Source organism: Scleropages formosus, chromosome 21, assembly GCF_900964775.1.
Source record: "Scleropages formosus chromosome 21, fSclFor1.1, whole genome shotgun sequence".
Lineage (NCBI taxonomy): Eukaryota > Metazoa > Chordata > Actinopteri > Osteoglossiformes > Osteoglossidae > Scleropages > Scleropages formosus.
Window position 1 is genome coordinate 14,006,176 of NC_041826.1, and position 17,181 is coordinate 14,023,356.

Consider the following 17,181-nt stretch of genomic DNA (forward strand, 5'->3'; position numbering starts at 1 on the left):
GTAGGAGGTGTACATCCTGAGCAGGATGCCAGTCCATTGCATCTTTCAACACTGAAGTCTTTTTTTTTTTTTTTTTTTTTTTTACTCAGTGTAGTCCAAGTCTTAATGCTGAAGTGGTTACCATGGAATTCTGAAGTACCCTGTTATTACCATGCGTATGATATTTGCATTTTTTTTTTCCTGCTGCTATGAAAGGCTGTACTATTTACATACCATGGCAATCTGTGTCACCTACATGTGTGTTATGTAGAGGAATATTTTTTAATCATGTAATTGGAATTTGTTTCCTGAATGTTTCTCAAAGTGGGCTTTTCTGATATTTTTCTTCTTTTTTGCAAATAATCCAATATAAGTTGTATGTGCTTTATGAAATGTGCAGGTTGGCTGCTAGCTTCTTTGTAATTATTTGTATAACAGTATGATAAAATGTTTGTATTATGAGAACGAAGTTGTCGTAATAAAACTATACATAAATGACAGTGATTTTGAAACTGAAAGTCTCCCCATCTTCCACATAGTAACATAAAATCTCAGGGTGTATTGTTTTAATACGGGTATTTCAAAATGACTCATTTCAGGTCATTTCAGGAAGTTTGTCTTATAGAAACTATTGATCCCAGTACAAAGTAATTCATCTCACTTTATCATGTTGTTTAACGTTAAGTAATTGAGTTCTAAAGTTTGACTGCACCATGTGTGTTTTAAACTGAAGCCTTTCCTAGAATTTGTAGATGGTTTTTGTTTATAAAAAGAACTTAAGCTTTGCAGCCCCCTGGTTTCTAATTAAACCGAACAACAAAATGTGTCAATTAGCTTTGGTCATAGTGATTTTAAAAATGTCAGCTGTAACACTTGTATTGTCGTCTTGCGCACATGTCCTCTTTTAGGAGGACCTGGATATGTAACTGTCTGCTCTGGTGGGTGCAGATGCAAGGAAATCTACCTCATAGTGATTAGGCTGAGGTTCTGGTGCCTATCTGCTACACACACATTCTCCAGCGTACAGCCTTCCTTTCCAGAGCACTTCAGCGATCTTGTGCCACCCCTTGTGAAATAACCTGGTAACGCGGTGAACACAGAAACATTGCATCTTTCAAAGGAGGACCTCATGTTTCAGTTGAAAGACTTCATTCAGCTTCCATTAAGAATCATTCCAAGAAATTTGATGAACTTCGAAGATTCTGAAATTGAAATATATTTGCAGATTTCTAGTGTCCCGCAGAGGGTGGAGGCCTATCGCAGTTTCATTTTCAAGTTCCTTTTCATCAGGAGAAACTTCATGTTCAATCTGTAGATGTGTATCTTGCATTTGTTTCCTTCCTCTATAACTTTTCTGTGAGCTAGCATAAACAACTGGATTGATTCAATGTAAATTATATTTATTTGGTGCTTGGTTTTGTATATCCTTTGTGGTTTTAATAAAAGTGGGAAGTCAGATTTGTTTTAAATGTTGGCTTTTACCTCAGTACTGCGATTGCACCACTTCGGTGGAAACCAACCCATCTTTTCACCTTACCAACTGCCTCAACTACTATGAGCTGCTGTGCATTTCTGAGTATCAAATATCCTGGTTAGTAGAGTGTCGCTGCTTTTTAACCTAAATCGGGAGACGAGCGGAAACATGTCGAACATTCTACTTGGATTTAAAATCATAAATGTGTGGAAAATTGTTTTGTAAATGAACAAATATTCTCTGCATTTCTTAGAAAAAAAATATACAACCAGATGTTGGATTTAACAATCTTTTTGTATTGTCTGTCATTATTATTTAGCCATTAAAATGCATTGAAACAAGTTATGGCTCTATTTTTAGTGTGTAATTTTTTTGAAGCACTCAGTCAGTGCAATAATTATGGTGGAAATTGAATATATATGGAGAGGTCTATGTTATGTAATAACCTGTAGTCAAACTACAGTAGAAAAATGAGGGAAGGAAGATGAACACGATGGACTACAGACTCTCTCCCTCCGTCAAACGCCAGTAGGAAGATGTACATGAGGCACAAGCGACTTTAACTTTGTCAAAGCAGGTCGTTGTACATGAGGTGCTACCGACTCTTTCCTTCTTTCTCGAACGATAGAGCCGGTGACGTCAGAAGGTTCCCAGTAGGAAGCGACACCACGTGAGCGCGCGGCATCTTACTCACACTGTGACTGAGTGAGTACGCGACGTAAACGGCAAGCTGGGGAGACTTCGCCTGGTATGTTTCCTATCCTACCTTTGAATATGACCTCATGTCAGTAACAGCGTCTTTAGATTATATTTCAAGTTCAAACAGAATAATCGTTTTTGTTTCGTTTTAATTTTTTTAGTTTCCAGTCTGAACGCATCAGCTGCTCGTCAAACAAAAACAGCCAGCAGCTGCTGGCAGCTGTTACAAAACTAGTCTATAGTTGTTCATCCGGGGTTTTATTAAGAGTTCGGGCTTTTAAAAAGGGGTTAACGTTTCAACTTTAAGCAACGCAGGTCATCCTTTGTGTCAACGACAGCAGCAATAATAATACTGTGCAGCAAAGCGAACTGTTTGTTTACCTTGTATTTCGGCTGTAATGTGCCAAACCCACCACTAGAGGCGCTCGGCTCCGTGATCTGTACACTACATTACGGACACAGTACAGTATAAAACCCGCGCTGTTCCGTAGCCTTTTTGATTCGTCTCGCTGTCTAATTGTTGGAAGTGTTCGTAGCAGTATCGCTGTTTGCAGGTTCGAATCCCACCTCCGGCAATGTACTTACCCTCAATTACACCAGTAAAATTACCCAACTGTATAAAGGGTAAATAGTTGTAAGTAGTGTGGAGTTTGCATGTTCTCTTGTGTCTGCGTGGGTTTCCTCTGGGTGCTCTGGTTTCCTCCCACAGTCCAAAGACATAGTGTTCAGGTTCCCCCGTAGTATGTGAGTGACAGACAGGGTGTTCCACTGATGTATGGATGAGTGACCCATTCTAAGTAGTGTATCTAGCAGTGTAAGTCACTGCGGTGAATAAGGTGTGTGGGCTGGTAACACTACATAGAGTTCATTGGAAGCTGCTTTGGGGGAAAGTATCAGCTAAAGGAATAAATGTAAACAGGAACAAAGATTCATGGTTCAGAAAACCAAAAAGGAAGTTAGCTGTCATTATGCCAAAACTGCATCTTCCTCCTCAGCTCTGGATAGAAACTACCATCTAGTAGCCTTCTGCACACTTCACCCAACCCTGGGGAGAACAGCTGCGCTGGTGCAGTTTCTGTTCTAGTAAAATGGGACATCTGGTAGCATAGTGCTTGATGCTGTTGTCTTTAGGCCCAAACATTGCAGGTTTGACTCTCACCTCCACCTCTAATACCCTTGAGCAAGGTTTTTACTCTAGAATGGCTCCAGCAGGGAAAAAAAACATCACGCAACTGTATAAATGGGTAAATGGTTGTAAGTTGCTTTGGAGCTAAATGAAGTAGTATAAAGTTCTGGGTGAATATTAAAAATAAAATGTGTTGGTTCGATCCTTAATACAGACTGCCAAGCTGATTAACACTGTTGCTGAAGATTTTGCAGAAACCGTGATGATTAAAATTATGGTTCTTTATTACTTGGTTGTGGACATTTCGCATTCAGCCACTGATATAGTTTTTCTTTGTAGTGAGTTACAGCAGTGTGTAGTCCACAACTCGAAACATGGCAGCACCATCCTTCTCAGGGACTTCTTGGGGATGTCTAATATTGGTGCTGCTGCTGTACTGGGCACATGTGTGCCTGGGGGTCCCAGACCCCCACGTGAGGGCCCGCCTGATGCAGGAGGAGGCTTCCAGACGTACAGGGGGCAGAGTGCTGCTGACAGAGTCAGAACAAAAGCTCAGTGAACGTCTGCATAAACTGAAAGAGCAGGAAATTGCCGGGCCACAGTTCCCTCCCATGATGCATTTCTTCGAAGCACAGCCGTTCATTCAACGCAGCCCCATCTTCAGCCTGCTGCAGAGAATGCCCAAAGGTAGGTGATCTTTAGGTAGGTGCTGAGCTTTCATCGCTTGTGGTAAAAAGGATGCTCACAGTTAACATGGCCACTTTCAAGTTTACAGTTCCATTTTGTGGCAGTTATGTATAGAGAATGTGTCCCATTCCCCTTGATTCAGGAGCAGCTCTGCATGTCCATGACTTCTCCTTGGTTAGCGTGGACTGGTTGGTGAAGAATGTGACATACAGACCGTACTGCTACATATGCTTCACTAAGGACCAATCCGTGCGCTTCCTCTTCTCCGCGCAGCAGCCACTCCCACGGCCTCAGTGCTCTACCTGGACGCTCTTGGAGACTTTGAGGGCGAAGGTGGGAAATGTCACTGACTTGGATAACAGGTGAGAAAGAATCCACCTCACAGCTGTCAGCAGCTACTCCAGAAAGAAGAGTATTTCCAGAATTTAATATCTCACACACACGCACGCACGCACGCACGCACTGTCTACATGCACCCATCTATTCGTCCATCCTTTATCAGTAACCATTTGTCTAATGTAGGGCCATGGTGGTCCGGAGCTCATTGTGGTGGCGTAGTGCAAAAGTCAGGGTATACCGTGGAAAGGATATACACTCATTCACCCATATGTACACAGATTCAGCAGTGCACCTGAAGTACATGTGTTTGTACTGCAGGAGGAAACCCATGGGAAAACACAGAGAACATCCAGTCGAAATAGATTCAAACCCACGTCTCAAACTGCAGCTCAAGTGCTGTGAGTTACCAGATGTACACGCTGTGCCGGTGTGTTGTCGGAGAATTCTATTAACGCTTAACGCTGCTCAGCAAATAACAGCAATAAAGTTTCATTCAGCAGTTGATTGAAAGCAGTTCAGCACTCAAACCTGCACTGGGGAGGCAGACTCTCCAAAAAAAAAAAAGATACACTCCTTAAATACATTTGGAGTGGGTTTAAGCTACTAGCAGCTTCTCATTGGTCACATTTATTTGTTTACATAGCTTAATTATTAAAATAAATTTAGCAGTTTCAAATTAGGTATGTATTAGGACTGAAGAGTAAGGGGATATTAAAAGAGACATGAGTTAGGTTCTATATAAACCTCAGATAAAGCTATAATAAATTTTTTAAATCCTCTAAATGTTGCATAGGGAAGTAGGGTGAACCCCGGAAGGAACGACAGTCCGTCACAGTGTATTATTTTATTGTCTTTTTCTACTTTAAATTAAATTTTAAAAAAAAGCTTGTTTAAAATTACTATGAAAATTTGTCATCTGTGCAACATCCTATTTACTTTCTATTTCTGAGAGATTTATCGTGGAAACATGTATATCATTTGTTAGCTTCTTCCCAGTGTCAGATTTCTTTCATCATGTACCTTTTACACTTTTGGCAGATCATTTTCTATAGAGTCACAATGAGCAAGAGCCTAACTATAGACACGCCTTGATTTATTTAAGGTTTAATTTCTATAAAAATTTGGACATAGCTGTAATAAATAAAAATCCTTTTTTTGAGCTACATTAAAATGAAAACAAATGTGAAATGTCTGAAAATTAAATTAGTGTCTCTATAAAGTCCCGCTTAATGCCAGTTGTTGAGTGATTCATGCCACGCAGCACTCCCCCTCTTGATTGCCAGAACCAAATTGAAGCTGTAGACACTATGGAAGTGAGATGAGTTAATCTGGTGTAACACTGCTGTTGTGTCTGTGTGCATTTTACTGTTAACTAATGTCTGGTGAGGAAATATAGGTCATCTTTGCTCTCCATCAGACAAATTTTCAAAATCAGAAGCAAAAACACAAACACAAAAAGCACAATTAACAGTAAACTTGAAAATGTTCATATGTTGGAAAATATGTAACTCAAACATTGGCAGGATGAAGAGAAAGTGTATTAATAATAATATAATACAGAAAACCAGGATGCATGTAGTAAATGTGTGTCTTTGTGTATGATTGTGCAGTCTTATAGGGAACCTCACGCTGTTCACGGCAGACCCAGGAGCTGCCTATCCCAGTCAGGACATGGTTTGGAAGAAGTTTGAGCAGACTTTCATTGTGACTTTGGGCCTTGTCACTTATGCACCAGTGTTCAAAGAGTACTTCTATCGAGGCTTGCAGGAGTTGTACATGGACAATGTTATGTATCTGGAGCTGAGAGCTTTGCTGCCAAAGGTAGTGTTGATAATAAATTCTGAGTTGGTTCATTCACCTGTTGTGACCATTGGTTAGCTGTGGGCATCAGATGCGCTCACCTGATGTGTTATTTGACCCGTTCGTGTTTGCGCAGACATACGAGCTTGATGGCAGCATGCATGACAGGTTTTGGAGCCTCAGGACCTATCAGGAAGTGAGCAGACAGTTTGTGGCAGACCATCCTGACTTTCTGGGAACTCGCATCATCTTCACCGTTCACAGGTGACGCAGACTGGCAGCCAGAGACATTATGATCCTAGTGTTACCAGTAATGTAATAATACTTATATTAACATGTAAGGACATGTACTACTTTTTAATTACTGTGGTTTTATACTAGTTTTTGAGCTTGTTCTAGTTAAATTTTGTATCTTTTTCAGTGAAAACTTCTTTTGATGAAATATGACATGAATAATTGATTTTAGGAACTGATGCACAGGGGGCTGTTTTTTGTATATTGATTAAGTTGCTTGTCCAACATTGGATGTCATCTTGGACCAAGGCATCAGTGAAATAAATAAATGTCACCAGAGGGAATTCTGCATTGAAAGGCCATTTGGTGAATGATTGTGGTAAATCAGTGTCCACAATACAAACTAAATGAGTTTCAAATATCATAAACAGATTTGAGTCCATGTTGACATTTACACCGCTTGTCAACAAGCCATACTCGCCATGTCAGTCTGAGCAAGTCTTTCTCCATGTGTATCAGGGGCCTGAATGACTCTCAAGTTAAAGAGGCAGTGAAGATGGCCATTAGCATGCAGAAAACATATCCAGAGGTCATGGCAGGATTTGACTTGGTGAGGATAAGGAGTGAAATTCAAGCACTTGCTCTTAGGTAGAATCATCTCATATTACTCCAAGACCGGTAAATTCTGAAATAACAGCAAGTGTTTGTGGAAATGGTGCATGTCTGATATGTGGCTTTGTACCTGAGGTTGGCCGTGAAGACAGTGGAAGATCCCTCTGGTACTTTAGAGAGGCCTTGTCTCTGCCTGTGGATCTTGGAATCACCCTTCCCTACTTCTTCCATGCTGGAGAGACTGGTGAGCTGACCCATGGCCCATTAACCCCATAACATCCTCTGAATAAAAACTGAGGATGGACACTGTCCTCCATAATGAGAATGAGAAATCCCACTGAATTTCAAACAAAAACCTTAAGTGTCTCCACAAACCCGAATGTGGACAGTAACTGTGATTAAATTTGAATAAATTTACGCTGATAAGTTTTTGTACAGTACTTTCTAATAAGACAGTTGCATGTAATAAAGCCACTGGTATGTTTCTGTGGTTGTAGACTTGCAGGGCACAGAGGTGGACGGGAATCTGCTGGACGCTCTGCTTTTCAACACGTCCCGCATCGGCCATGGTTTTGCCCTGCCACACCACCCTGTGGCCAAGGAGCTTTCCAGAAAGATGGGCGTGGCCATTGAGATATGTCCCATTTCCAACCAGGTATGTCCACATCAAGCATATTCACCGGTCTTACTGACGCTGAAGTGTTTATGTAAGCTTTGCGGCACCTGCAGTAACCCCCGTTTGTACACACACACACACACACACACACACACACACACAGGTACTGAAACTGGTCTCAGACTTGCGGAATCACCCTGCTGCAGTACTGATGTCTGAAGGTCATCCGCTGGTGATCAGCTCAGATGACCCAGCTGTCTTTGGAGCGACAGGACTCTCGTACGACTTCTATGAGGTGTTTGTAGGGATTGGTGGGATGAGCTCAAACCTGGGCACACTCAAAGAGCTGGCCATCAACTCTCTCAGGTGAGCCTCGCATGTTAAAAAAAGAAAAGTCCTTTTCAGTACCACCTACTGGCAAGTTTTCCATGGAGTCGTGACTCTTTCTGTTTTCCCTAGGTACAGCTCGCTGTCTCCTCAGCAGAAGGAGGAAGCACTGGCCCTTTGGCAGAAAAAATGGGACAAGTTTGTTGTTGAAAATTCACAGTAGATACCCAGCAAACAGGGGGATGACAGGATGTGATGTCACACTGAGGGCTTTTGTTATTTTGCCCAGAAATTGTCCTGAACTGTGATGGCTGCTCTTCTCTTGGTAACAGAGATAACTTTGTTAAAATTAAATCCAACTCACAAGTTGAGTTAATGTACTTGAAATTAAATTAACTTTCGAAAGGTTCTGTGACAAAGCTGTCCGAGTGGTGTTTCTCTCACAGTGAACTGTCTCAGTGAAAGTCCATGCTGTTGACAGGCTCAGCAGAACACTGTTATCCAGTATATTTGTTTTAAAATAAGAAAACCTGGAATTTTTCATGCGGATGTCATCGTTGGATGCACTTAGAAGAGCGCATAGTTTTGTCTGCATCTGGAAACATCCTGCCTCAATTTCTTTATTCTTGCTTGATGAATTAGATTTAACTGTAGCAGTGGATAAGAAAAGTTAAAAAACCCTTTTTGTCTGAAATGAAATGCACCATTTATTTGTTAAGTACCTGAAATACTTGATTTCTTAAAGTGATTCTCGGGGCATTGATGTGCTTAGTTTGATAGTAGTCTTTGTGAACATTTAATATGGAATACAGATTTATAACTGATCTTTTTTAAAGTGACATTTCTGAGTTGTGATTTTTTTAAAAACTCTCCAGCGGATGGTGGTTTTCTTTAACTGCTAATATATGTCTATTAGATTGGTTGCTAATTAGGAGCAGTAATTTCAATAAACCCTGCATTCTTTCAGCTTCATTCATAGGTCTCTTGATTTGGTTCTGAAAACAACTCATGAACAGACTTTGGTTTTATAGTTTGATGTTACTCTTCAAGAGAAACATTAAAGTCTCTCTACAAATAACCTTCCATCACTTATTATCTGCCATTAATGGATGATGAACTACAAATAAACACAAGATTTTGTATTAGTACAGCATCTCACACACACCGTCTGAACTGCTTGTCCCATACGGGATCGCGGGGAGCCAGAGGCTGCAGGGGGGACGGGACGCCAGTCCACCGCAAGGCGCCCCAATCAGGGCTCAAACCCCAGACCCACGGGTGAGCAGGAATGGTTCAACCCACTGTGCCACCACATCCCCTAGTACAGCAGTTTCATCTCAAAATGTTTATTATATGCAAACATAGTTAAAATAACTAATATAGAAAAAATGTTAAATTACCATTTTGAACAAGTACAATTTTAAAACCTGGTTCATTTTACCCGAGTTTATTAATTGTGTGATCCCTACAATAATTTTGTTTTCTTTACATTAATACGCTGCTTTTTACAATGAAATTAGTTACAACTGTTTCCTAGCTGTGGAAAACGAGCTGTTTCATAATGCTGAAAACCTTAAAAGCTGTGTAGGTATAGGCCTTCTATGAAAGTGGATGTTGCCCGTAACACGCTATGTGTGTGATTGTATAGATACGTACACGCACAAATATACACATCACAGTACGTTTTTAGAGAGTTTCTGACTGATGAGATACAATGACTGTTGTCACATGCTGCCGGAGTTATGAACTCATTTCATTTGGGCCTCTCAATGCTGATCACATGGTGGATTTCTAGAATACCACCGAGACCTCAGTTATCTTAACGACCCAGTAAATTAACAAACTCTCTCAGTATTGTGTTCAGTATTGTGTTCTCTTCTTTGCAAACAACTTTGTTCGGCGCAGCCTGTTCCTGGATTCTGCCTGCATTATATATAGGACCACTTCAGGGACTAGAATGACCACGTCTACCAGTTATTTGTGAAATCCTAATCCTAGGGGATTAAAGAGTCTGACAGCGTAACACAGTGGATTCTTACAGGTACATGTGCCTCACTTTTTATGTATTTGTACATATATATATATATATATATATATATATATATTTCATTATTGATAAAAATGTTTTCATGTTTGTAAAAGTATTGTCTTTGCTGAAATAAAATCATGTTTCCTTATGATTTTAATGCAAATTAAAAAAGGATTACTAAAAATAACGAGTTTCATTAATGTAATAAACTACATAAAGTGACAGATGTCTCTGTATATTTAACTATTACCAGTTTCCCACAATGTGTTGGTATCATTGTTTTTGTTTAAAATTGGCATATGAAAGTGCCTTGTTCCCTTGGGTGTTACTCTTGAGAAACCTCCAGTGGTAATTTCCTCACTTGCTTTCGTTTTTAATTTTTTAATATATGTACTATAGGTGATTCTTTCAATTTGCCTTTTGTGTGGAAAGGTTAATTATGTTCTCACCATTATTTTTCAGAGTTATAAATGAAATATATGGAGTGTTGTATAAAAGAAAGTAGCAGAATGTGAATAGTTTCTACGTTATATTTTAAGACGATGCAGAAAACTACAGAAGACAAAAGTATTTCTGATAAATGTTCTCAAAAATAATATGAAGAATCCTGTCTTAATCTAAGAAAGCACATTTGCATGTAGTATTTTATGTTTATAGGTTTTATGTATTATAGGACTGAATTACTGGTTCAAATGTCAATTTCTTTAATTAGCCTGTTATTAAAGAATTTTGGGCTTTCAAAGTGAATGTGGGGTGGCAATATTCAGGTCATCATGGATGGCTTTTGAGGTCTTTGAGTGTTTGCTCCATACAATCCATTGGTTCCTTTGTTCATTCCCTGTTAATAAATGCCTTTTCTAAGGAAAGTGTTAGAGTTTCAGTCTTGAAAGATATCCATTGTTTTAAGGCCTTTTACTGTATATTAATTTCTATTTGATTTCGTGGAAGCATAGAGCATCACTGGATACGACTGAAGTACCTTACTTTACGCAGATGTGAGAGCAGCAGTATGAGTCCTTCCTTGTACTTTCGGCTGAGGTTTTAACCACAGTCTTCTGTGCAACTTAGAAATGTCAGTTGACATCTGCAACACTTGTCTCTGCTTGCTTCCTCAGCGTTGTGCTCAACGCAGTCCCAGGCTCATAAGATGGGGCTGCCCTCCCCAGCAAGCTGTTGGATTGCTTTAGTATCTGTGCTGCTAGTATGTCGGGCAATTGTGTGCCTGGGGGTGCCAGACCCCAGTGTGAGAGACCACCTGATGCAAGAGGAGGCCTTTAGACAGGTAGGGGGCGGAGTGCTGCTGACGGAGCCAGAGCGCCGGCTCAGTGAACGTCTGCATAAACTGAAAGAGCAGGAAATGGCCGGGCCGCAATTCCCTCCCGCGATGCACTTCTTTAAAGCACGGTCGCTGATCCAGCAGAGCCCCATCTTCCGCCTTCTCCAGATGATGCCCAAAGGTAGTTGTGATCTCTCATCTCTGATGAGTACAGGATGCCCGTACTTAATATGGCACCTCTCAGACAAAAATCTGTCAATCTAAAATTACACACATGCTGTATTTGGTCTCGAGTGCAGAACTTTGAAATGTGTCCAATCCGATCCTTTCCCAGGGGCGGCCCTTCACATTCATACCTCTTCACTGGTTGGTGTGGACTGGCTCGTGAAGAACGTGACATACAGGCCACACTGCTACGTTTGCTTCACCGCGGACCAGTCCGTGCGTTTCATCTTCTCTGCCAAGCAGCCCATCCCGCAGCCTGGGTGCTCAAAGTGGACACTGTTGGAGGCTCTGAGGAGGGAGCTCGGAAATGTCACTGGCTTTGACAGAAGGTGTGTAGGAAAGTGCTGATTTCAGATGTTTCACCAGTTTAAAGCAGCTGCATAAAAATAGGTATGACACCTTAAGAAGTTGCTAAATCATTTCATGAAGCTATGTGACAATTTAATATTAAGCCAACAAAATGGCAATTCCAGTCGAGTCACTTACTCACTGGAAGTCAAGGTTGGAGCACATTCCAGAACCACAGGGCACAAGGCTAAGTAGGGTAAACCCTACAAGGTAGGTCAATGCATCACAGATGATAATTCCAAACAGACTTTTTTTTTAAAATTAAAGCTGTCTTTAGAAAGATCTGTGCTATGCATTTTCATTTCGGAAGAGCTGGTCTTGTTGAGTTTTTCTCTTAAATTTCCATTCTTTCTGTGTGCAGTCTGATGCAGAACCTCACGCTCTTCACTGCTGACCCAGAGACTACTTACCCCAGCCAGAATGTGGTGTGGAGCAAGTTTGAACAGACCTTCTCTGCAGTTTTGGGACTGCTCAGACACGCGCCCGTGTTCAAAGACTACTTGTATCAGGGCCTGACACAGCTGTACCAGGACAACATCATTTATGTGGAACTGAGGACAGACCTATCTGAGGTACGTTCTCTTGCGAAGCTCTCATTCTTGCGTCTGAATTGAACATTTACATTTATTAATTTGGCAGATGCTCTTCTCCAAAGCAATTAACAACATTAAGCTACTTACTATGATGTATGTATTTATACGGCTGGGTCACTTTTCTACTGGAGAAATTCAGGGTAAATCTCTTCAAAGATAGCACAGGTGGGAGTCAAACCTGGGTGCAGTAAGTGAAAGGAGCAAAATCTGACTAGGAGTTTTGTACTTCTGGATTAAACCGCTTCGTGTGGGACATTCGTTCCAACGTCCCACCCACTACGACCTCCGACCCCGTTCCCGCCCATAAATACACCCTCGTCAAACACTCCATTTCACATCTAACCTTCACAAGATGTCTCAGCTCCCTGACGATGCTTCCAACATGAGAAGCGAAACGCTGGAACCGATGTCCCACACGACGGGGTGTAATCCAGAAGTACAAAACTCCCAGTCAGTTGACACCAACCACGGACGCCTACGCGTTTTGAAAATCTGTCTAGCTTCCTGCTGCCCCTAAAACAAACTCTTCAGGCAGAGGCAATACTGATTGTCTTTTTACCCCCTCCTGGAGTGTATTGCCACGCTTTAGCCATTGGGGTTTGTGCTGAGGCTCCAATGTGTTTGTTCAGACATATGAGCTTGATGGTAGTACCCACGACAAGTCCTGGTGCCTGAGAACCTACCAGGAAGTAAGCAGGAAGTTTGCAGCACAGCATCCCGACTTCCTGGGAGCTCGTGTCATCTTCACTGTCCGCAGGTACGTTGCAGGGGCTGCTCCTTGAAGTGCACGGTGGCACAACTGCTACAAAATTTTGTGTTCTGGTTCCTTCAACATACTCTGAAGGCCTAGTGAACAAGGGCTTAGTCTGTAGTTTTTAAGGGGAACAATTCATGTTGGTCAGATGCATCAAATAATTTAGGTGCCAGATAAAAAAATAGCATTTTTATGTGAAGTAATAACTGAATGAGAGTATTCATGTTAATTTACAAGCAGTCTTGTTAAAAAGGTAGCAACATGTGCAGCCCCTCGTGGGGTGGAGACGACCACAAAGCAGGAGTAAGGCACAAGAAAGCAGGAATACACACACACACACACACACACATTTTCTGAACCGCTTGTCCCATACGGGGTCGTGGGGAACCAGAGCCTAACCCAGCAACTCAGGGTATAAGGCTGGAGGGGACACACCCAGGACAGGACGCCAGTCCATCGCAAGGCACCCCAAGCAGGACTCGAACCCCAGACCCACCAGAGAGCAGGACCCGGTCCAACCCACTGCGCCACCGTGCCCCCTAAGCAGGAATATAACAATAAAACTTTATTTAATTAAAAAAAAAGCAATTGCACAAAGGGAACTCAAACAGGCCTTGGGTGCAGATCACTTTCAAAGGTCAGATCAAAAATAACAAAACATCACTTAAAAGCCAGCTCATCGATCTAGCAGCCACACCAAATTGCTTTCTTTGCACGGTCTTCAGACCAGCTGCCTTTACGGCCCCTTCAGTGAGCAGTCCAGTGTCTGCAGCTGGCCCTCATGCAACTGCACTATTACTCCGTCAGGCACATGGGTATCGTCAGCTCTCGGCTCCTGATCAGGGTTGGACCCACAGGGGGATGTTAAGAAGAGGCATTGCTTGTACTCTTCAAACATCTTGACACCTTACTGAATCATTTGTACATTTTCCGCTGTCACTTACATCTATTCATTTGGCAGATGCTTTTCTCCAAAGCAGCGAACAATTCATAGAAAACTTCAAAACTTAATTTATTTGAACTTCAAGAATTTGTACCCCCAAGATAAAGATTCTGTAAGTTCTTATCTGGACTTCTCAGTCAATAAGGTCCTCCTTAGGGTGGTTACTTGTAGATAAACAGACACAGGGCTGTGCAGTCGGGCTGAGGATGTTGGAAAGACACCAACTCAGTTTGTGTTTATATGAAACACGGGTTCTGTGTAACCTTGAAAATTGTGACATTTTTAGCCTGCAGCCAACACATCCATAACTCAGCAATTCAGTCACAGTCTTCAATAGTAGCACCTTACAAACCTTGAAAATGGGAACAACTTTTATAATATGGGAAGGCATGATTTTAAAGATTAAAACGTTATTGTTTATTTGGAACATTTTTAAGTAAACTCTTTCCAGGAGCAGAGTGTCATCCCATAAAAACAGGAATACCTTCTTTGTTATGTGGATCTTAAAAATGGGTTTGCAGGACAAAATTAGGTTAGGAATTTTGAGGGGATGGGCTTGTAAAGGGGTGCGGTGGCGCAGTGGGTTGGACCGCAGTCCTGCTGTCCGGTGGGTCTGGGGTTCAAGTCCCGCTTGGGGTACCTTGCGACGGACTGGCGTCCCGTCCTGGGTGTGTCCCCTTCCCCCTCAGGCCTTACGCCCTGTGTTGCCGGGTAGGCTCCGGTTCCCCGTGACCCCGTACGGGACAAGCGGTTCTGAAAATGTGTGTGTGTGTGGGCTTGTAAAACTGCAGCAGAACCTCTGCATTCATCACTATGCAAATGCATAAAGGCAGTCTAATGTGACAGTGGTTTTAATCAGTGTGCACATTGTATGTCATCTCCTTTTCTTTCTTAAATACTTTTCACATCTACTTTGATCTATGTTTCAGAAATCTCAGTGCCTCAAAAGTCAGAGAAGCAGTGCAGAGTGCCATAACCCTGCATAAAGAGTTCCCAGAGGTCATGGTGGGTTTTGACTTGGTGAGATACCTCAAGTATACTGTAACCAAATTTAGTCCCAATATATCTTGTCTCAAAGCTTTCCTATATTTTCCATGAGTAATTCTCGTCGCTTCTGAGGTGGGGCACGAGGATACCGGCAGACCCCTGTGGTACTTCAGAGAAGCCCTGTCCCTGCCCATGAAGCTGGGAGTCACCCTGGCCTACTTCTTCCATGCTGGAGAGACTGGTGAGCCACCCACAAACCATTAATCCAGCAAGTTTTCTGAAAAAAAAATTGTGATCTAAAGATGCAAACATTACAGATTTCTGTGCAAACTTCTCAATCGAGAAACCAAAATGTTGCCTGTATAGACTGAGGTACATGAATTGTCCTGTAGTGTAAAACCTCGCCAGCACACTGTCGTGAACATTATAGTGTTCAGGGTAAGATTCTAACAATAATGCAACAGACTCAGTGTTAATTAGGGCAAATTTAATGAGGCTGATGGTGATGATCATGGCTCATTAACTCCATAAACATCCTCTGGATAAGAACTGAGGATGAACACTGTCCTCCATAATCTCACTGAATTTCAAACAAAAACCTTAAGTGTCTCCACAAACCTGAATATGGACAGTAAGTGTGATTAAATTGGAATAAAAGTTTTTGTACACACACAATTTCAGCACCGCTTGTCCCATACGGGGTCGTGGGGAACCGGAGCCTACCCAGCAACTCAGGCCATAAGGGGAGGGGACACACCCAGGACGGGACACTAGTCCATTGCAAGGCACCCCAAGCGGGACTCGAACCCCAGACCCACTGGAGAGCAGGACCCGGTCCAACCCACTGCGCCACCGTGCTCCCCAGTTTTTGTACAGTACTTTCTAATTAAGACTGTTGCATATAATAAGGCCACTGGTATGTTTCTGTGGCCGTAGACTTGGAGGGCACAGAGGTGGACGGGAATCTGCTGGACGCTCTGCTTTTCAACACGTCCCGCATCGGCCATGGTTTTGCCCTGCCACACCACCCTGTGGCCAAGGAGCTTTCCAGAAAGATGGGCGTGGCCATTGAGATATGTCCCATTTCCAACCAGGTATGTCCACATCAAGCATATTCACCGGTCTTACTGACGCTGAAGTGTTTATGTAAGCTTTGCGGCACCTGCAGTAACCCCCGTTTGTACACACACACACACACAGGTACTGAAACTGGTCTCAGACTTGCGGAATCACCCTGCTGCAGTACTGATGTCTGAAGGTCATCCGCTGGTGATCAGCTCAGATGACCCAGCTGCCTTTGGAACGACAGGACTGTCGTACGACTTCTATGAGATGTTTGTAGGGATTGGTGGGATGAGCTCAAACCTGGGCACACTCAAAGAGCTGGCCATCAACTCTCTCAGGTGAGCTTTGGGTGTGATCGGAAAGGATTTCGGTACCAAGTGACCGGCACAAGTTTGCCATGGCCTTGTCTGGAGCGGGAGAACTGACTTTCTGTTGATTCTAGGTACAGCTCGCTGTCTCCTCAGCAGAAGGAGGAAGCGCTGACCCTCTGGCAAAAAAAGTGGGACAAGTTTGTCTATGAGAACTTGTAGCTGGAACTGACTAGTGCCGTAACACCTGGCTTTAGGGTTGCTTTACGTTAAGATGTTGAAGAAGCATAAACCCCTTGTGGAAGAAGAAAAGGCTGTTACTAAACAATAGATGCTTTGTTTGGTGGTGTAGGTGTTTTCTCTGTACACTTTTTTAAATTTTTTGTATAGGTAACTTCTAGAGTTAAGCAACAAAAAATAGCACAGAAAACTTTGCAAAGAGTACATATTCTACAACCACATTAACATGTGAAAAGAACATCAGGGGTCCATATTACAACACACATAAACCAATATGATAATTAAGTAAATTACAAAAGATATTTTTTATTATTTTCAATGGGATTAAACTTTATCATCACATCCATTTTTTTTTAATTATTATCAGTTTTACCTCTTATATCTGTATATAAGATTGCACTTAAGTGTTTTTACCAGAGGACATAAATAAATAAACAGAAACAAAATAAACGTTGAGTGGTTTCGGGAGTACTTTCACAAAAAGTGCATTTATCATCTATATTCATCTTAAATCGTTGTA

General features: G+C 42.0%; 2 protein-coding genes across 3 annotated transcripts; both read left to right on the forward strand.

The window, feature by feature from the left end:
- The first annotated feature begins 2,121 nt into the window (after positions 1-2,121).
- Positions 2,122-16,631, forward strand: LOC108918614 (adenosine deaminase 2-A-like). Of its 2 annotated transcripts, none has more exons than XM_018726057.1 (10): positions 2,122-2,201; positions 3,618-3,965; positions 4,108-4,327; positions 5,915-6,125; positions 6,241-6,368; positions 6,858-6,948; positions 7,086-7,194; positions 7,448-7,605; positions 7,730-7,932; positions 16,452-16,631. In XM_018726057.1, exons 2-10 carry the CDS (start codon positions 3,653-3,655, stop codon positions 16,453-16,455), a joined length of 1,437 nt encoding a protein of 478 aa, XP_018581573.1. In that variant the 5' UTR covers positions 2,122-2,201; positions 3,618-3,652; the 3' UTR covers positions 16,456-16,631. The 2 variants fall into 2 exon arrangements, with proteins under 2 accessions (XP_018581573.1, XP_018581571.1); XM_018726055.2 differs by lacking the exon at positions 16,452-16,631 and adding an exon at positions 8,026-8,844.
- Positions 11,049-17,068, forward strand: LOC108918615 (adenosine deaminase 2-A-like). The gene is made up of 9 exons (XM_018726058.2): positions 11,049-11,379; positions 11,533-11,752; positions 12,133-12,343; positions 12,994-13,121; positions 14,991-15,081; positions 15,181-15,289; positions 15,985-16,142; positions 16,249-16,451; positions 16,556-17,068. The coding sequence occupies exons 1-9, from the start codon at positions 11,070-11,072 to the stop codon at positions 16,641-16,643; spliced, it is 1,518 nt and encodes a 505-aa protein (XP_018581574.2). The 5' UTR covers positions 11,049-11,069; the 3' UTR covers positions 16,644-17,068.
- Positions 17,069-17,181: the final 113 nt, after the last annotated feature.

Excerpts from the sequence above, each read along its gene's own strand:
- LOC108918614 (XM_018726055.2), top strand. The coding sequence starts at position 3,653 with ATGGCAGCACCATCCTTCTCAGGGACTTCTTGGGGATGTCTAATATTG. Across the intron at positions 4,328-5,914 it reads GTCACTGACTTGGATAACAG|TCTTATAGGGAACCTCACGC; the intron begins GTGAGAAAGAAT and ends ATGATTGTGCAG. Across the intron at positions 7,606-7,729 it reads TATGTCCCATTTCCAACCAG|GTACTGAAACTGGTCTCAGA; the intron begins GTATGTCCACAT and ends ACACACACACAG.
- LOC108918615 (XM_018726058.2), top strand. The coding sequence starts at position 11,070 with ATGGGGCTGCCCTCCCCAGCAAGCTGTTGGATTGCTTTAGTATCTGTG. Across the intron at positions 12,344-12,993 it reads TGAGGACAGACCTATCTGAG|ACATATGAGCTTGATGGTAG; the intron begins GTACGTTCTCTT and ends GTGTTTGTTCAG. Across the intron at positions 15,290-15,984 it reads CTTCCATGCTGGAGAGACTG|ACTTGGAGGGCACAGAGGTG; the intron begins GTGAGCCACCCA and ends CTGTGGCCGTAG.